At 41.6% G+C, this 21,227-nt stretch overlaps 1 protein-coding gene across 3 annotated transcripts in view; it reads right to left on the bottom strand.

Moving 5' to 3' along the window:
- KDM1B (lysine demethylase 1B) overlaps positions 1–21,227 on the bottom strand; it is a 174,385-nt gene that overhangs the window by 36,781 nt on the left and 116,377 nt on the right. For all 3 annotated transcript variants that reach the window (XM_029590738.1, XM_029590740.1, XM_029590739.1), the window contains exon 16: positions 17,762–17,836. In XM_029590738.1, the coding sequence (XP_029446598.1) occupies positions 17,762–17,836 (75 nt within the window). The remainder of the gene's footprint in view (positions 1–17,761; positions 17,837–21,227) is intronic.

Below are 21,227 nucleotides of genomic sequence, written 5' to 3'. Positions count from 1 at the left end.
ACACACACACACACAATAACCAGGCTCCATGGAAAAAGAAAGACAGAAGGGATCCCGCTTGGCCTTATGGTATAATGGATGCATGGGCATGCTCAGTGAGGCTCACTCAAAGTTCTAGAAACTTTGACACAAGTCTTCCGTGCTGGGCTTCATAGAATGCCATCATCCATGTGTGAGGACTGCCATGCTGCTTGTCCTCTGAGAAAATGAATATCCTCAAGTGGCCCAGTCAAAGCTCGGCAACAAGACTGTAGTCCATAGATGATCCTAAACCAACTTGAAAGAGTTTGAGCTCTTCTGCAAAGAACAGGCAAAAAGTGCACCATCCCACTATGCAAAGTCAGTAGACACTTATCCTAAACGACTCCTTTCTGCAAAAAAGGTTTTTACTAAGTTTTGAGCCAAGGAATGAGAAGACTTATGCAATCAAGACTTTTTGGAGTTGTTTCTCAATTACTTTTGGAATATTTCTATAATTGTTGAGTAGATCAGTAAAACAAACTACTACTTTAACACATTTTGATTTGTATTTCTTAAACAGAAGAATGTGAATAATGTGCAAGGGTGTGAAGACTTCCACAAAGCACTGTACTTTTAGAATATTTTCTCCTTTGGAATGTGTACAGTGTTATAATCCCTCAAAGGGATGTTCAATTTTGCTCATGTTTTGAGTCAGGGAGATGCAATGAAATATTAACAGAAAATTGTACCCTACAGTACTAATTAAAAACTTTTGAAGAGAGTGGAATATCCTTGGTTTGATTCCAGAGTTCAATTTTGTATTCCTCAGGTTGGCTGGGGTGGAGGAGGGAGTCATGGTTATTGCTTAAGAGAGACAGCTGAGGGGATCCAAGATGGCCACACACTTAAGGGTGGTGCTCCGGTCTTCCCCATGCCTTTTATTTCTTCATTTCCGTTTAATCCTCATACCTTTCCTGCTGCAATGGGTAAGAGGAAGGGCAGCACCAGAGCATTCCCCGATATTTCGGAGGGTTCGTCTTCTTTTGGTCCGATGTCATTCGGAGCCAGGAGTTCTCTACCGGTTCTGTGGAGGCGTCCTTGGGTGTTCCTTTGTTGACAACCCCGGACCTTGAATCATCTTTTTCTCCGGAGCCATGTCATGTCCCTCCCCAGCCTGGCCCCCCCGCGGGTGGTGCTGACGCAATCAACTTGCTCCCATTGCACCCTGATGATCTCACTCACCCGGCATTTTCAGCGTCAGGTGGAACCAGCACGGAGGAGAAAACTTATGGAGTTGGATGCTGGCTTAATGGGAACTGAATCCTTGTCTTATTTCCTCTAGTCATACAACGGCTGGATCTTGTGGAGTGGTTTCTTCTGAGGTAATTATTGCTTCTTTGCTAAAACCCCCTAACATCACTTTGGACATAATTTGGGAAGCCATTACTAACTTATCTAATCAGGTTTCACAATTTGTTTCTCAACAACGTGAATTTTCCAACACTTTTAATGTTTCTCAGATTCAATTGTTGGAAATTAAATCTCAAGTGGAATCTTTGCAGTCTAAGAGGGCAATCTTACAAAATTCAATTGATACTATCTTGGTGGACATTTGCTCCTGGAAAATAAAATGGAGAACTTGGAAAATACTATATTTATTTTATTTATTTATTTATTTTTAGATTTTTATATACCGGTGTTCCTGTATGAAATACAGATCACATCGGTTTACATTGAAACAGAACATAAATTTCGCCTAGAGGCGGTACATGGAACAAAGATACGGAACTTGGAAACAGGGTAAACTAGTTCAAAAATTAACATTGTAAAATTTAAGAACATAAAGAAAACATCTTAGCTAACAGGTCTCATTGAGCATCAAAATCATAAAATAAAGCATAACTGTAAATGTCACGTGTTCTGCAGAAGGGATTAGATACATAGAAACATAGAAATGACGGCAGAAGAAGACCAAATGGCCCATCCAGTCTGCCCAGCAAGCTTCACACATTTTTTCTCTCATACTTATCTGTTTCTCTTAGCTCTTGGTTCTATTTCCCTTCCACCCCCAGTTTTAATGTAGAGAGCAGTGATGGAGCTGCATCCAAGTGAAATATCTAGCTTGATTAGTTCGGGGTAGTAGCCGCTGCAATAAGCAAGCTACACCCATGCTTATTTGTTTTACCCAGCCTATGTTATACAGCCCTTATTGGTTGTTTTTCTTCTCCCCTGCCATTGAAGCAGGGAGCTATGCTGGATACGCATGAAGTATCAGTCTTCTCCCATGCTGTTGAAGCAGAGAGCCATGCTGGATGTGCATCGAAAGTGAAGTATCAGGCACATTTGGTTTGGGGTAGTAACCGCCGTAACAAGCCAGCTACTCCCCGTTTTGTGAGTGCGAACCCTCATTTTCTCCCCTGCTGTTGAAGCAGAGAGCTCTGCTGGATGTGTGAAGTATCGGTTTTTCTTCTCCCCTGCCGTTGAATCAGAGAACTATGCTGTATATGCATTGAAAGTGAAGTATCAGACTTATTTGATTTGGGGTAGTAACCGCCGTAACAAGCCAGCTACTCCCCTCTTTGTGAGTGTGAATCCTTTTTTCCACATTTCCTCTTGCTGTTGAAGCTTAGAGCGATGTTGGAGTCACAGTAAGCATGTGTATGTTTATTTAATAAGGGTATTGACTCCAGGCAGTAGCCCTCATTCTGGCGAGTCACCCACTCTTCATTGGCGGCCTCTTGACTTTATGGATCCACAGTGTTTATCCCACGCCCCTTTGAAGTCCTTCACAGTTCTGGTCTTCACCACATCCTCAGGAAGGGCATTCCAGGCATCCACCACCCTCTCCGTGAAGAAATACTTCCTGACATTGGTTCTGAATCTTCCTCCCTGGAGCTTCAAATCGTGACCCCTGGTTCTGGTGATTTTTTTCCTACGGAAAAGGTTTGTCGTTGTCTTTTGATCATTAACACCTTTCAAGTATCTGAAAGTCTGTATCATGTCACCTCTGCTCCTCCTTTCCTCCAGGGTGTACATATTTAGATTCTTCAATCTCTCCTCGTACGTCATCCGATGAAGATCCTCCACCTTCCTGGTCGCCCTTCTCTGTACCGCCTCCATCTTGTCTTTGTCTTTTTGAAGATACGGTCTCCAGAACTGAACACAGTACTCCAGGTGAGGCCTCACCAAGGACCTGTACAAGGGAATAATCACTTCCCTTTTCTTACTCGATATTCCTCTCTCTATGCAGCCCAGCATTCTTCTGGCTTTAGCTATCGCCTTGTCGCATTGTTTCGCCGATTTCAGATCATTAGACACCATCACCCCAAGGTCCCTCTCCTGCTCCGTGCACATCAGCCTTTCCCCACCCATCGAATACAGTTCATTCGGATTTCCACTCCCCATATGCATGACTTTGCACTTCTTGGCATTGAATCTCAGCTGCCATATCTTCGACCAATCTTCCAGTTTCCTTAGATCTCGTCTCATTCTCTCCACTCCTTCCGGCGTGTCCACTCTGTTGCAGATCTTTGTGTCATCCGCAAAAAGACAAACCTTACCTTCTATCCCGTCCGCAATGTCGCTCACAAAGATATTGAACAGGACCGGTCCCAACACTGATCCTTGCGGTACACCACTTAAAACCGCTCTCTCTTCAGAGAAGGTTCCATTTACCATCACACATTGTCTTCTGTCCGTCAACCAATTTGCAATCCAGGTCACCACCTCGGCACTCACTCCCAAGCTTCTCGTTTTATTCACCAGTCTCCTGTGCGGAACCGTATCAAAAGCTTTGCTGAAATCCAAGTATATGATATCGAGTGCTCTTCCTCGATCCAATTCCTTGGTTACCCAGTCAAAAAAGTCAATCAGGTTTGTCTGACAGGATCTTCCTCTGGTGAATCCATGCTGCCTCTGGTCCATCAATTCTCCCAACTGTAGATAGTTCACTATTCTCTCTTTCAACAGTGACTCCATTACTTTTCCCACCACCGAAGTGAGGCTAACCGGTCTGTAGTTACCAGCCTCCTCTCTGTTCCCACTCTTGTGAAGCGGGACCACCACCGCTCTTCTCCAATCACTCGGCACCACTCCCGTTTCTAGGGATCTATTGAACAGGTCGCACAGCGGTCCCGCCAGCACATCTCTGAGCTCCCTCAGTATCCTTGGATGAATCCCATCAGGCCCCATGGCTTTGTCCACTTTCAGATTCTTTAGCTCTTCCCATACATTATCTACTGTAAATGGATTTGTCAAGTAGTAGTATAGAACATGGGGATTGCGATGGAGAGGAGATCTTACTAGCTGGAGGTGAAAAACATGCTCATGGTCCTGGAAAAGCTTGGCTGAAGAGCCAGGTTTTAAGTTTCTTTTTGAATGAAGAGTGGCAGAGCTCTAGACGGATGTCTGGCTGGAGCGCGTTCCATTGAACGGGGCCTGCTGAAGATATGGCACGTTTCTGAAGCGAGGATTTTGTTGAGGGTACTTAGAGTGTGCCTTTATATGCTCCTCTGATAGGTCTAGATGAAGAGTGAAGTCGTAGTTGGGTGCTTAGGTGGAGTGGGGATATATTGTGAATGGACTTATGAATTGCTGTGTGCACTTTATAGAGAATCCTTTGCTTAATTGGCAGCCAGTGGAGGAGTTTGAGTATAGGGGTGATGTGATGTTGTTGTAAACTTAGGATTTTAAATTTTCCAAAGAAAAGGTTTACTATGCCGATTGAGATGTTACGCAGATATTTTATGGAAGTTTTATCCATTAAAGAAAATCTGCTTCCACCTATCTCAAAAGCTTATCTACCAAACTTGATTCTTCTCATTTATCTTCTTTCCTTGAAAATTCAATGGAAGAAGCCATTGCATCTTCTACCTTAATTGTCACCTTTGACTTGGACTCTGATCGGGACTTTATTTTGAAAATGTTCTTTCGTAAGAGAGATATTTCTTTTTTAGGATTAAATATTCGTATGTTCCCAGATGCATTTAAAGTAACAGGCTGGGGGAGGGTCATTTGCTGCAAGCCTTGATTCATTAGGTATAGACAAGGCTGGAGGGGGAGGAGGCAGACCCCATGTAATACAACCAGCTGTTACTTTATAAACTACTTTGAAGGAACTAGCTCTCTCTCTGTGTCGTCTTTGGAGATTGGGGGGGGGGGGGGCTGCTTAACCCCCAACCTTGCATGCAGAGAACCTAGAAGCCCAGCAAAACCAGGGCCAGCGGAGGCACCGACCTCGGGAGTTACGTGAGCCTGGCGAACTCCAGGGACCAGGGCGACTGGTGGAGGGTCAGAACCGGAGACAGAGGAGCGGCACCCGAGGCCCCACGGACGGTGAGCCTTCACAATATAAAGGTGTTAAGTATGTTTTTTTTTTTTATCCCTCCCAACTTAATCTTTTTCTCAATGATAAAATCAGACAGGATACCCCTTAAATGACCTTGTATGCAGCAGGGATCAATCTAATCAGCTCTGTGTGAAATAAATTGTGACTTTATTATGAACATGACTGATACCATGCATTCAGGAGAATTGCAAGGGAGCAATTTAAAGTTCTTTCAAAAAATGTATTTTTGACTTTGCAGTTTCCTCTTGCACTTTTGTATTTCCAGCTCCTTCAAAACTCAGGCTCCTATATCCAGCTCATAATTATCTGAGTTCGACGTATATATATTTGTAGACTCTAGTCCTTAGTGTAATTTGGCTTTTTTCTTTTCCCTTTGTATAATTCACTGTATTTCCTCTCGTAATTGCTATCGGAATTCCCCTTTCTTTGTGGTCTGACAGTGAATTATAGAGATCTTATATTTCCTATTATGATAATTTCTTATATAATTTGATCTCTGTATACCATTTCTTGTCAAGTTGTATTAACTTAACTGTTTTAAAATGATAAATAAAGAGTTAAAAAAAAAAGAGAGCGACATCTAGTCGCCAGATTCAGGGCCCATAACTGCAGATTCCAGAAGACGCCCTAGTACAGGACACCCGGCTAAGGCCCAGCTCTATAATGATTAGACTACGTATGTCGGGGGCATATAAAATAGAGGGAAAAATCCATGGATAATTGCAAATAAAGGTCCCTTGGTGCTACATAATAGCCTGAGTTTTGAAGGAGTTGGAAATACAAAAGTGCAAGAGGAAACTGCAAAGTCAAAAATACATTTTTTGAAAGAACTTTAAATTGCTCCCTTGCAATTCTCCTGAATGCATGGTATCAGTCATGTTCATAATAAAGTCACAATTTATTTCACACAGAGCCGATTAGATTGATCCCTGCTGCATACAAGGTCATTTAAGGGGTCAATAATCAATAAAAACTAACCATACCCAGAGTGCGAGATAATGTGTTATAGACATTATTCAAAACATGGCTAGTCAAGAGAATTGCAAAGGGAACTGCCTAACAGACTTCTATAACCATTTAAAAGGAAAATTGTGACCACTACTGATCAAAGATTGCCATTTCACATGTGCATTTCTTTCTTCGAAGACATTATAGAGCTTCCTTCTAGCTGCAGCACCTTTGTTGCAACTTATTGCTCTTGTTGTTCCACTTTCCCCCCTCCCTGGTTTTTGTATTTTCCACCTTTTTGTTCAGATGTAAACCGATATGATGTACCCTCTAATGTCAGTATAAAAACGCTATTAAATAAATAAATATAGACACTTTTTCTGGGGACTGTGTCCATAATGTCTAGAAGCAGTCAACAAGAAAGTGCTATACCAAGTCTATAATTTATGCCTCTCCCTTCTGGCCAGAAAACTCCTGGCTCCACAATGAACTAGGTGCAAACTTCCTGGTTGCCAGCTCACCATTGGCAATGGGAAATTTTTAGCCAGCTAGGGGACTTCCTGGTACTGTGCTGGCACTCCAACATCCAGTGCCAGTACGGCTGTCAGACATTACTGCTCCTGCTTCAACTCATAACTTACTGATGTGCACTTTCTCCGACAACCAATCGGGCAAGCAACAGCTGGAGGTAGGAGCAGCAAGTGCATCATGCCCATCCCCTACTGCACAATACAATGTCATAAATGGCGCAAGGAAAACAAAGACAGCAAGGAAAGGGGGATAAGAGAGAGCAAGGGAAGAGGGATAAAGAGAAAAAGCACAAGCGAAAGAAGGGACAAAGATGGAGCTCACAGGGGAAGGGGACAGTGAGAACTGTTGACATGAAAGAAAAGGCGAATGGGGTAGGGGGGAAAAAGATGTGGCTTGGCACCAAGCAGGGAGGAAGAGGAGCACAAATAGATTCAAGTTAGGTATGGAAAGCAAAAGGGAAGGAAAGGTGAGATGATGGTGGTGGCAGTGGGGGGGAAAAGAGTAGGAAGAAGAGAGGAAAAGTTTAGAAAAGGAAGCAGTAGAAAGTGCCAGTAATCACTACTTTTTGTGCTTTCCATACAGGCAGGTGCCACCAAGAAAGTGCTTCTCCTGCATTGGAGGCTGGGGTCGTGTGTGGAGCAGTAAAAGGCTATATGGTAAGGATGGCCTACATTAGTCTGTAGCAGGAAGGAGGATGCTAAGTGAGAAATTCAGATCACATATTACCAGACATTTAAACTAAAGAATGGGGCTGGCAGGAGATGGCCAACAAAATTAACATGTCATCTCCAAGCAATACAGGAAGTGGGAGGAGAAAAAACCAAAATCAATCAGCTCAAAAAAAGCAGAAACGGTCTCTAGGAAGTGCAACAACTCAAGGGAAACACATTGGAAAGCTATAACTACAAATGCTCATAGCTTGGGCAATAAAATCCCAGACTTGCAGGCCCTAATGGTAAAGGCGGACTTGGATATTGTTGCTGTTACGGAGACGTGGTTCATAGATTCTCATGATTGGGATATGGACATACCGGGCTATAACTTGTTAAGAAAGGACAGAGAGGACAGAAAAGGGGGAGGAGTAGCTCTTTAAGTCAAAAACAATATCCAAACAACTGAACTGTAAGGAAGGTGGGGTAGAGAAGAAGCATTATGGGCCATCCTAAAAAAAAAGATGGTGGTATATCCATTTTTACTGGAGTGGTTTACAGGCCTCCGACTCAAACGGAAGAACTGAACAGAGATCTGGTCGAAGACATCCAAAAGGTGGGAAAGAAGTGTTGATCGTTGGAGATTTTAATCTGTCTGAAGTAGACTGGAGGATTCCTTCTGCAAAAACTACCAGAAGTAGAGAGATAGTGGATGCGCTGCAAGGAGCTCTGTTCAAACAAATGAATCCATGAGGGAGGGAGTTATACTTGACCTACTGCTCACTAACGGGGATAATGTCTCTAATGTCCGGGTGGATGCCCACCTCAGAACCAGTGAGCATTAAATGATATGTTTGATATCACAAATAGGATAATGAGAAGTCACACAAAGATCCGAGTTTTGAATTTCAAAAATACGGACTTTGTCGAAATGGGGATGTACCTGGAGGTAGAACTAGAGGACTGGGAGAAAATGAGAGAGGTGGAACAACAGAGGACCAAACTAAAAGGAGCAATTACAAAGGCAGCAAATCTATACATTAGAAAAGTAAATAAAAGCAAGAGAAATAAAAAAAAACCAATCTGGTTCTCAAAGGAGGTGGCTGATAAAATAAAAGCAAAAGAACAGAGTTCAAGAAATAAAAAGGATCCTAAAAAGAGGAACCAGGAAAGAATATCTGGTGAAACTGAGGGAGACAAAGAAATCAAGAAAGCAAAAATTCAGGCGGAAAAAAGGATTGCCAAAGAAGTAAAGTGACGTGACAAAACATTTTTCAGATACAGAGAAAGGAGAAAGATCCCAAGTGGTATAGTGAAAATGAAAAGTGACAATGATCAGTGAGAGGAGAGAGACGAAGAAATGGCTGAAATATTAAACAAATACTTCAGGAGAAGGTCCATCGCTAGTTAACAAGACTGTGGATGGGAGAAGAGTAGACAAAACTCCAATTATAGAAGAGAATGTATGGGAAGAGCTAGGAAAACTGAAACTGGATAAGGCCATGGGGCAGGATAAGGTACATCCCAGGATACTGAGGAAGCTCAGTATCCTGGGATGTACTTGAGTATCTGGGATGGGCATAGATGGCTTTTGAGTTTGTTTACTATCAATACCAAGCTTTCCAGCTGTTATATGACTCTTTCTGTTGCCAAGACCCCTTCCTGCCTTGTGTCTGCTCTTATCAGCCAGTCATCCAGATAAGGATGGACCCAGATTCTTTCTTTGCGTCAAGAGGCTGTTACCACCACTAGGACCTTCGTGAAAGCTCTTGGTGCCATCACCAGCCCAAAGGGCAGGACCTGAAACTGGTAGTGCTGGCCCAGGACTGCAAAATATAAAAACATTTGGAAGCTTTTTCACATAGGCATGTGTAGATAAGCTTCCATCAGGTCCAGAGAGGAGAGAAACTCGCCCTTTCTTATGCTGCTTTGACCATCCCCAACAATTCCATCCTGAAATGCAGTACTTTCAGTGCATAGTTTGCTTTCTTGAGGTTCAGCACTGGGCAGTGTAACCCGTCCTTTTTTGGTACTGTGAAGAATATAGAGTAAGTGCCTCTTCCTCTCTCCTGTCTGGGGACTGGGATAATTGCCTTGAGGTCTAGCATCCTGGCCACAGAGTCTTGGACTGCCTATCTTTTTGCCTTGCTGTATGGTGCCCGGATGAACTGCTCCTTTATGATACCCTTTAGCTCCAGGTAACAAACACCTCCTATAATCTTGAGTACCCCCGGTCCTTTGTTATCGAGGTCAACTTATGCTAAAACCCTCTCAGTCTGCCTCCAATCTGTAGGAGCACAGAGTAGACCCTCGTACCGTCATTGTGTTCCCTTATTGGAGAGCTGACTTCTGTTGCCAGCATCTCTGGAGCCATGCCTAGCTCTCCGAAAGGTTGCCCACATGACCTGTCCTCCCTACTGGACTGGAACCATGACCATCTGGGCTGTCCAGCCTCCCTGGGCCACTACCTGCCAATGTCACCTCTCTGCAGTCTCCTGTTTCTGTCTTCTGGGAGTCTCAGAGGTTTGGATTCTAGGCTCTTTATGAGTGTTTCTGTGTCCGTTCCGAAGAACAATTTCCCTTTGAAGGGAAGATTACTCAGCTTGGCCTTTGAAACAGAGTCTGCTGCCCAGTTCTTTAGCAATAGCAGGCACCCTGGCCATTATGCTTGTGGCAGCCTGCTTGGCCGTGATCCTAATGAGATCAAAGAGGGCATCAGCCACATAAGGCTGCCACAGACTCTGCTTGCGCCATTTCCTAGTTATTGGACCCTTCTATTTGACCTGCCGGTCGGGGAGTGCAGAGCAAAGCCCTTGCTACATACCCCCACAGATTGCTGTATGCAGCACCAGACTAGTTAAATCAAATTCCTTTCTGAGCAGCATTTCAATCCTCTCATGCAGGTCCATGAGGGCTAAACCTCACTTGATTGGGATGGTGGTCTTTCTGGAGACCACCACCACCACAACTGCGTCTACTCTAGGGTGGGCAAATAGATTCTCTCTCCCTGCCTGGTCCATCACGTACTCTATATTATTCCTACTCCATAGTCTTAGGTTTGGAGTGGTCCACTCCACTGCAATCATGCCCTGGATTGTGGCATTTATGGGAAAAGCCCTTGCTGGCTTAATTCCTGTGCGAATAGGGTTGGCCTTCGGCCTAGGATCTTCTAGCCTGTTCATTCGGGAGCCTGAGAACTTGAAAGACCTTGGAGATGAGGGCTCCTAATTCATCCACCGTAAATAACTAGACTGCCAAGTTATCTTGTTCTGCCCCCAGATCCTCTTCTTCTTTGATCTCCTCCAGGGACTCTCCCTGTGAGAAGCCTTCTAGCTCATCTGAAACTGGCTCCTGTGAGGGCCTGGGCCTTCCCACCTCTCTGGCTTCCAGCTTCCGCTTCTTCCCTGCAGAGGAGAATCGTTTCAGGAGATTTCCCTTTGGGGCCACCTGAGCCCATAGGCTTCCCCCTTCATCTCCCTGCAGGCTTTGTGCATCAATAACACAAACTCTGTAGAGAATGCCACCCCCTGCCTATCCATAATTTCCTCCTCTGAGGCAGCTGGCAGGGGGCAGGAGCCTTACCAGCAGCGATCTTCAATTCCGCTAGAGGCAATTTCGGGCTACTTGAGGAAAGAGGACCCACTGGGTCCACCCCGCTGCCCTCTGCCAAGGGGGCATTGTTAAGAACATAAGAACATGTCATAATGGGTCAGACCAAGGGTCCATCAAGCCCAGCATCCTGCTTCCAACAGTGGCCAATCCAGGCCATAAGAACCTGGCAAATACCCAAAAACTAAGTCTATTCCATGTTACCGTTGCTAGTAATAGCAGTGGCTCTCAACTTAATTAATAGCAGGTAATGGACTTCTCTTCCAAGAACTTATCCAATCCTTTTTTAAACACAGCTATACTAACTGCACTAACCACATCCTCTGGCAACAAATTCCAGAGTTTAATTTTAATTGCGTGAAAAACAACTTTCTCCGATTAGTTTTAAATGTGCCACATGCCAACTTCATGGAGTGCCCCCTAGTCTTTCTATTATCTGAAAGAGTAAAAAACAGATTCACATTTGCCCATTCTAGACCTCTCATGATTTTAAACACCTCTATCATATCCCCCCCTCAGCCGTCTCTTCTCCAAGCTGAAAAGTCCTATCCTCTTTAGTCTTTTCTCATAGGGAAGCTGTTCCATTCCCCTTATCATTTTGGTCACCCTTCTCTGTACCTTCTCCATCGCAATTATATCTTTTTTGAGATGCGGCGACCAGAACTGTACACAGTATTCAAGGTGTGGTCTCATCATGGAGCGATACAGAGGCATTATGACATTTTCTGTTTTATTCACCATTCCCTTTCTAATAATTCCCAACATTCTGTTTGCTTTTTTGACTGCCGCAGCACACTGAACCGAAAATTTCAATGTGTTATCCACTATGACGCCTAGATCTCTTTCCTGGGTGGGAGCACCTAATATGGAAACTAACATTGTGTAACTATAGCCTGGATTATTTTTCCTTATATGCATCAACTTGCACTTATCCACATTAAATTTCATCTGCCATGTCGATGCCCAATTTTCCAGTCTCACAAGGTCTTCCTGCAATTTATCACAATCTGCTTGTGATTTAACTACTCTGAACAATTTTCTATCATCTGCAAATTTGATTACCTCACTCATCGTATTTCTTTCCAGATCATTTATAAATATATTGAAAACTAAGTTCCCAATACAGATCCCTGAGGCACTCCACTGTCCATTCTCTTCCACTGAGAAAATTGTCCACTTAATCCTACTCGCTACTTCCTGTCTTTTAGCCAGTTTGTAATCCACGAAAGGACATAACTACCTATCCCATGACTTTTTACTTTTCCTAGAAGCCTCTCATTAGGAACATTGTCAAATGCCTTCTGAAAATCCAATACATTACATCTACCGGTTCACCTTTATCCACATGTTTATTAACTCCTTCAAAAAAGTGAAGATTTGTGAGGCAAGACTTGCCTTGGGTAAAGCCATGCTGACTTTGTTCCATTAAACCACGTCTTTCTATATGTTCTGTGATTTTGATGTTTAGAATACTTTCCACTATTTTTCCTGGCACTGAAGTCAGGCTAACCGGTCTGTAGTTTCCAGGATCGCCCCTGGAGCCCTTTTTAAATATTGGGGTTATATTAGCTATCCTCCCAGTCTTCAGGTACAATGGATGATTTTAATGATAGGTTACAATTTTTTACTAATAGGTCTGAAATGTCATATTTTAGTTCCCTCAGAAAGCTGGGGTGTATACCATCCGGTCCAGGTGATTTACTACTCTTCAGTTTGTCAATCAGGCCTAACACATCTAGGTTCACCGTGATTTGATTCAGTCCATCTGAATCATTACCCATGAAAATCTTCTCCATTACGGGTACCTCCCCAACATCCTCTTCAGTAAACACCGAAGCAAAGAAATCATTTAATCTTTCCGCGATGGCCTTATCTTCTCTAAGTGCCCCTTTAACCCCTCGATCATCTAACGGTCCAACTGACTCCCTCACAGGCTTTCTGCTTCGGATATATTTAAAAAAAGTTTTTACTGTGAGTTTTTGCCTCTATGGCCAACTTCTTTTCAAATTCTCTCTTAGCCTGTCTTATCAATGTCTCATATTTAACTTGCCAACGCTTATGCATTATCCTATTTTCTTCTGTTGGATCCTTCTTCCAATTTTTGAATGAAGATTTTTTGGCTAAAATAGCTTCTTTCACCTCCCATTTTAACCATGCCAGTAATCGTTTTGCCTTCTTTCCACCTTTTTTAATGTGTGGAATACATCTGGACTGTGCTTCTAGGATGGTTTGGTTTTTTTTTGTTGTTTTTTTTTTTTTTTTTTTTTTTTTTTTAACAATGACCACGCCTCTTGTACACTTTTTACCTTTATAGCTGCTTTCAGTTTTTTTCTAACAATTTTTCTCATTTTATCAAAGTTTCCCTTCTGAAAGTTTAGCACAAGAGCCGTGGATTTGCTTACTGCCCCCCTTCCAGTCATTAATTCAAATTTGATCATATTATGATCACTATTGTCAAGCGGCCCCACCACCGTTACCTCTCTCACCAAATCCTGTGCTCCACTGAGAATTAGATCTAAAATTGCTCCCTCTCTTGTCGGTTCCTGAACCAATTGCTCTGTCACAATTGCAGCAGAAGGAGCCCACACTTGCTGCGCACTGCAATCAAGACACCTCCTACCCCTATCAATCTCAATCTCAAAATAAAGGTCTACTTCTGTCCCCACAATATGGTGCACACACCTGATGCATGTAAGAAATCGTATGTTTTCCATAGCGGGTCCAAAACTTTGGAATTCCCTACCTGAGATGTTACATTTGATTCCAGATAGAAGGATTTAAATGTAAGCTTAAAACATGGCTATTCAAAAATGAATAAAACCTAACCTAAAAACATCAGAATATAGAGATCTATAATAACAAGAAAGCCAAGAAATACTAATTGATGCATGAGAAACAACTGTAACGAGAGATTGTAAGAAGCTAAATACAACATTGACTAATATGTGAAATGTATTTTATTTTCTGTATTTCATGTCTTATATCCTAGATCTTTAGTTTTAATGTATTAGAACATTTCATTTGATAGATGTTAAGGCCTGTTTATGAATACTACCTCTGTAACCCATCATTATTTGCTCATTTATAGCCTTGAATGTTATTTTTGTAAACCATTGTGATCATCACATGGAATGACAGTATATAAAATGTCTAAATAAATAAATAAAATATCTAACAATTTTTGTAAAACAAAATGTATTAACAAGGAGAACATTACCACAAAATTTCCCTTAACCTGGTTTAAATAAAAATATTTTCAAAGGCCTTTCTAAAAGATAACAGCTCCAACAAAAAACAAACATTTATTTATTGACATTTAATATTCTGCTTTTAACCATGAATTGTCTCAGAACAGATTACAATAAATGTAAAGTAGGTTTTAATAACATTAGATCAAAAGACAATATTGGTTGAGCAACTATATATTTAAAGACAGATTCACAGTTAATGTTATTTTGTTGTTGTTGTTGAAACAGGAATACTTCTGTGGTAACTAGTCTTTTGGACAGGAAGTCTCTGTTTGGAATGCTTGGTTAAAAAGCTATTCTTCAGCTTTTTCCTGAGGGTGAGGTAGCTGGGCCTCAAGCAGAGGAATAACGAAAGCATGATCCAGATCTTTGGTGCGCCAAAAGTAAACTTTTAGATGTGCTCTCTTAGGTATTTAAAAGGATCAAATCAGTTCATGCTCTGGCTTGTGATTATATAGCTCTAAGCCAGTGTTTATGGTCAGAAATCACAGACTTCTGTCCTCCAGTTATTCTCTCACTTATCTCCTAAATGCTTCCCTTAGCAAGCACTTCACAAATTGTAGCTAATATCAATTCACAAAAAGCCAGCTGGCACATACAGCTTCTTTCACAAGTCCACCAAGTATCTCAAAGAAATGTAAAAATACCAGCCATAACTTTAATTGTGCTGGCCTAAAAAATAAGAAAAAAATAGTACATTGGAGAATATAGCATCATGCGTCCAAAATGGCTTAGAAAAGCCTAGCTAATGCCTCCTGAAGCAGCAAAACACATTGCCAAATGTATGGAGGGCAATTTTCAAAGTCATGTACGCAGGTAAATACCAATTCACTCAAATAAAACTGACCAATTTGAAAATAGCTTGCCTCAGAGCAAGTAGCAAGTACACACTTTTAGTATTAAAGGGAAGCCTTCCTTTAGGCATATTTAGGAAAGGGAAGGAAATTGGTGCACACACATGACATTTTAACAAGTACATGTGCTATTTCCCCCTTTCCTGGTCGCCCACACGAAAAAGCAGGAGAAAAGTAGGTAAGCAATGTAACATATGTACTTTATGCAAATATACAAAGAGAAAGCATCCTGGTACTCTCCCCTTTTGTGGTAAATAAAGTGCCTGTGTAGTTTGCAATTGTGAGGACCAGTTGAAAATTCCCCCTAGGGAGGGTACTTTTAGAATGCCGCTCCTAAAAGTAAAGTCATATAAGCTGCTTTAAGTCTTCATGAAAGAAGCAGATTAAAAGCCAAATAGAATAGAATAGTACCAGAATCATGTTATCTTTAAGAACACAAACACACTTGCCATGGTGAACTTTTTGCTCTTGCTTTATTTTTCTTCACTATACGTGTCTGCTGAAGTTTTATTCTGTACTGCTAAAGGATAAGAGCCATAGAGAGCAACTTTGGGAAGAAAAAAAACAAAAACGTATCCACTGGTATTGTCCCATTGTTAGAGAGAACAGAGCTAATTTTTGTCTCCTTCACTAACTTTAAATAATTACTTTGAACTCTGTTGCATATCAGTGCACCTTTGACCAACATTAATAAAAACTAGACATATATGAGCAAAGCCCACCTACTGCAACATGAATGCTTCATCTTAGTAAAATCCTGATGCAAATAAAATATAAATACAAGAGCCGGCTTAGTGGTAATACAATTCAGCAAAATAATTAAAACAGGGGGAACGTGAGGAACACAAATTTAGGGAGCTCACACGTGACAGGGAGGGATCCGGACCACCGGATGTGCACCTCACGGTGACTTGGGGCGTACAAAAGGGTCACCGACCCCCAGCCCCCCCGCCTCAACCAAACAGGGTAGGGGTCCCTCACGAGCAACCCTGACCCCTGGGAGGAAGGCTCAAATTAGAATCCAAAGAAAAAAACACCAATAAAAAAAAAGACAAAAAAAATACTGGACCAAAACTGCAGGTTTAAGCATCAGTCACCCACTGCTGGAAACAGAGAAATACTGAGGAACTGCAGGTGGCATCAGGGTATATAAAGCAGTGTCAGTTTTACTTTCTCTGTCTCCGCCTGCTGGCAAGGATCAATAAACCCAGGAGTCTGGGTGGATCCGGTTCGTACAGGGAACTAGAGGTCCGATTCCTGCTCTTCAAGCCAGCAGATACTGCATTCAATGCACCTGTGAGGGGAGAGATTCCCAGCCATCGCTCAGAGAGAGACCCAACAAGCTGGCTCAAAAGTGCACTTGTATTGGGTTCCATAGAGGACTATGACCTCTGCCTCTTAGCCAGAGGACTACTGTGCAATGGGCTCCAAAGGTGATGGCGATGGTTGGGTAGGAGAAGTTGACATGAGAACGGAGTTTAGAAAAAAAAAAAAAGGAAAAATCCCCAAGAAGATACAAATGAAAACTCAGCATGCTAATAGTAGCAGGTTTGGAGATTTAGCTAGGAGACTCAAACAAAAAAAGTTGCCGGCATAAAATATTTTACATGCCATGCCAGTGATCCAAAAAAAACCCAAAAAAACTTTTGTTGGTGATTCATGTCACGAGGCAACTTTCACATTGATTGCAAACTCATCACCAAAAAAAGTTTCTACTGACCTTAATTATTGTAAGGTATTTCTGAAATTGAATATTTTCCAGGTTTTATGGAGAACACTCAGTCTCACGATCTGTGCACCAATGTTCAAACAAGCCAAAGTAAAACCATGGCTAAAATAATACAAGAGAAAACCAAGTGGGTCCTGCATTAATTTTCCTCAAGGGGCTCTCTGCTGCTACTGGGAGCATCCATTTTGTGCTGCTGCAGCAGAGCAATTATGCTGGCCTGTTTCACACCACAGGAGGAAATGAAGACACACTGGTCACACTGCTCTGATGCTGCCAGTGCAAAAGAGATGCTTCATGGGTAGGGGCCTTCGTTTTCAGTTTTTATTTTATTTTGCCTGGTAATCTGTCCGTGTTTATTACAGCAAAAACATTGGAGGAATTGATGGGAAAAGTTATTTTCCATTTTTCTGGGTTTAAAATTTTTTGTTTTTGTTCTAATAAACACTGATAAATTCCTAGGAAAAATAAAAACTGAAAATGAAGATACCTGTTCATGGGCATACAGAAAAAGGCAAATCTTTGGGGGGGGGAAAAAAAATCTATCCTATGGCACAAGCTTGACTGAAAGTCTTCATGAGTTGGGCTTTCTTCAGACTTTCCAAAAAAGAATCTGTTGAAGGATTAATTTTTAGGCAGATTTCTTTTCTATTGCCTGAAGTATTGCAGAATCTTCAGTGAGTGGGTGGAGAACGTTCTTATTCGACTTCCAGAGAGTAATTTTGTTGCAAAACAGATGCTCCCAGCAATAAACACAAGACCCTCAAGGTAAGCCAGTTCGCTATTTGCTTAGATATATAATTTCTTGTCAAGACAGTGCGTATTTTCAACTGGCTGGACAAAAAGTCCCTACTAGTTTGAAATTGATTGTTCCCTTGCCAGTTTACCTTGCGTGCAGTCCACACAGTTCCATCTGCAGTAGTGACCCGAACAACTTCTCCAGCGTAATCAATATTTTGGACCTGAATAATGGAACAGAAAATCATTTAAAATATCGAACTGTGACAATCTCCGATAAATTCTAAGGCACACTGAGGAAGGGACAATGCTACTGAAAAGGGCACTTTGGCTGCCAATCATGTCAATGTGTTAAAAAGATAAGATGGAAGTCATTTAAATTGTCTTAACAGTATACACCTTAATTCACAGCATTGATAGTATAATTCATTATAACAAAATATCTTAGATTCTACAGTTAAAAAGAGATGTTCTATTGCACTTATATACCGCTTTCCTCAAACAAACATTTGACACAAATTGGTTAAAAAGGTAATACATTAATCAAATATATAATAATAGTCCATACAATACATCAAAAATCTAGGATACACTTCTAAAATATAAAACTGTAAAAGTAAATTCAATACTGCCCAACTGAGGAGATAATGAGAAAGAGCACCAAGAAATTTTAATGAACGACATCTTCTCATGTATGCTAATTGCATGGGCACAAAGCAAAGAGACAATGGCAATTTTTTATCTATAAATCGATTAATAAATACTGTTAAATAAATAAATGTGTTCTGAGCTCATTCAGTATTCTGAAACATGGTGAACTACAAAAACCAAATTCTCCCACATCTTCAGCATCACATAGACTTTGTTCTGACTTCTAATTGCTAAAAATGTAATTTCTGTACACAAACTTATTACTGTGCCTGCCCCCATATTACAAAGAAAGTCTTCAGAATATCCCTTAAGAAAGAAGATGCCTCAAACAACTATTAAATGTAGTATAACCAGTTAAAACACATTCAGTTCCATATTTCAGTGTGTATTATCTTCAGAAGATCTCAAGTAAAAATAAAAGCCCTCCTTTCAAACGAGTTCCTTCCAATCTACCTCCAGGGCATCCCCTTAAAATCAAGACACACAGAGTCACCCAACAATCAATGAAGCTAATACTCTTTGACTCTAGGCCATGTCTCAAGAATGCAGCTACTATATACCGGTATATATTTATAAAACCTGGTTGTCATTCTCATTAAACAGCATAAACTGAGGCTAAAGGAAGACCAGGTTATGGTTCAAAGACAAACCCTACTATCATAAATTTCATAGTTATATTTGTTCAACCAGAGGCCCAAAAGTAGACCTCAAGTATTACGGTGACAGACAACACGTTTCATTGCTCTGCTGCCATTTCTGAAGAGATTAGATTTCTTTGGGAAAGATATGTGGTGGTTACTTTTTCCAACCAATTATTTTATTGCTCTTTTCATGTGTATTGGGGATGGTTGTTGCTGGGTGATTATCAATGAAGGGGTCTTTATGTTCCTATTTCCTCTGGGTTTTTCTTATGAGAGACTTCTGTGGGAGGCTAGGCTGGGGGCCTCTCACTGTTCTACTGAGTTTTGTTTAGGCTTTGGGGACTTCACATTCTGGGAGAGACATGAATAAGCTGATTTCTTGGAATGTTGATGGGTTAGGCTCCTCCATTAAAAGGAAGAAGGTACTGCAACATCTGAAGAGATCCCACGCCTCTATTCCCTGCAGATTTGATAACAACATATTCAGGACTTTAATGAAAAAGCCATGAGAATAATTATTTGGTGCATAAATGTTACAGATAGTGGCCTCTCTACTATTCCAAACTCCGATGAGAATAATAAATCTGCCCTCTGGGTATCAGATATTTTTGATAATATGGAAATTAGTGGATTTATTAATTATAATAGCAACATCCCCTTTTTTCCCCTCTTGCCTCAGAATATACACAACTGCCCACCCACTCTCTACATCAGAGAGATGTGTTTCTTGAAGAGATTCGAAGGTATGTCACGTATCTGGTCAGGCTTTCAAGATTATCTTTTCCCTACAACGAGGAATATGTTGAACATCCTGTAATCCCAATGTATACTTCCTGTTACTTGATGAACATTGTTCCAATTGGACTGTTTCTCCTGTGTCAGCTGTGCTGGATTTCTTTTTGCCCTTTTGAATATCTCATCCTTTGTTATGGTCCCCCCTTAGCTCGTATCTTGGATCCCAGAACAGGGGCAGGAGGGTTTGGGGCGTGTGTGTGTGTGGGAGAAACACTTATTTAAAAAAAAAATCTTTTTTCCAGTTGATGGGGGCAAGCATGCTGGATTCAAAGTTTCTTTTCTAATTGCTTGGTCCTACGTAATTTATTTTTGTACTGTCACCTAGGAGGTGATTGTTTTCTGTCGCACCCACAACTATGTAATGTATCGTAACTGCAACTGATGTTGAGATATTTGTAATGTTTGTTTATTCATTTGAAAATCCAATAAAAATGGTTTGCAAAAAAAAAAAAAAGAGAGGAGTAATGTGAAGTATATTGTTAGCATTTTGAATATGAAGATTTGATTTACATTTAAATTTCAAATTTTAAGAGTAAAATATAGTTTGTATAATACAAAAATTTCACTTTAGACACATACATTTGCTTTTTAATCAATTTGCTTTAAATACAGGTTATATTACATTTTGTCAAAACATTAAATTGTCATGCTTCAAATATTTTCACTTTGTCAGCTGCTGATAAAGATTAACATTTTCCTCTACTCTGCTCTGTACTGGAATTTGCCTTCCGGACAGGGCCGGAGGAACCACTAGGCAAGCTAGGCCTGTGCTTAGGGCGCAGAGACTTAGGGGGCGCCGCGACAGGCAGCAGAATTTTGAAAGGGCAAAAAGTGCCCTTTCAAAATTCTGCCAGCCCCCGACTCGCCCTGCCTCCCCCCCCCCCGCAGTGCCACCCTACTGACGCCCCCCCGGTGGTCCAGCGGAGAGCCCGGGAGCGATCTGCCTCTCCCGAGGCCTCCGTTGCCACTAAGCAAAAGCTGGCCCCTGTCACATGGTAGGGACTAAAGGTCACCTGCGCCATTTTGCTTAGTGGCAACCGAGGCCCCGGGAGAGGCAGATCGCTTCTGGGCCCTCCGCTGGACCACCAGGGTGGGGGCGTCAGGAGGGTGGCACTGGGGAGGAGGCAGGGCAAGTTGGGGGCTGGCTGCCTGCCGCAGCGCCCCCTAAGACTTGGCATCTGGTTTCCAGCTGTGCCGATCTTCCTTTCTTCGGCCACGTGATCAGCTAGACCTGCTGCGCCGATCTTCTTTCTGGGTGTGTGTATGTGAGAAAGGAATGGTGCGTGTATGTGTGTGTGTGTGTGTGAGAAAGGAATCTGCCAGTTTAAAAAAATTAAATGTGATAATACATATACCTCAACTTTTGTGCTGGTAGCGCAACTTTTGAAAAGTTGGATGAAAGATGAAATTACTGAATTTTAAGCATCCCTCTTCTGGAAAATAAAATTTAACAAAGTGGGTAGAGACAAATACTAAAGCAAAATAAATAAATAAATAAATAAAATAAATAAAGTATTTAAAATGTTCA

Source organism: Rhinatrema bivittatum, chromosome 2 (genome assembly GCF_901001135.1).
Source record: "Rhinatrema bivittatum chromosome 2, aRhiBiv1.1, whole genome shotgun sequence".
Classification (NCBI taxonomy): Eukaryota; Metazoa; Chordata; class Amphibia; order Gymnophiona; family Rhinatrematidae; genus Rhinatrema; species Rhinatrema bivittatum.
The sequence above is the reverse complement of the archived record's forward strand: the minus strand, read 5'-3'. Positions and strand labels throughout refer to the sequence as shown.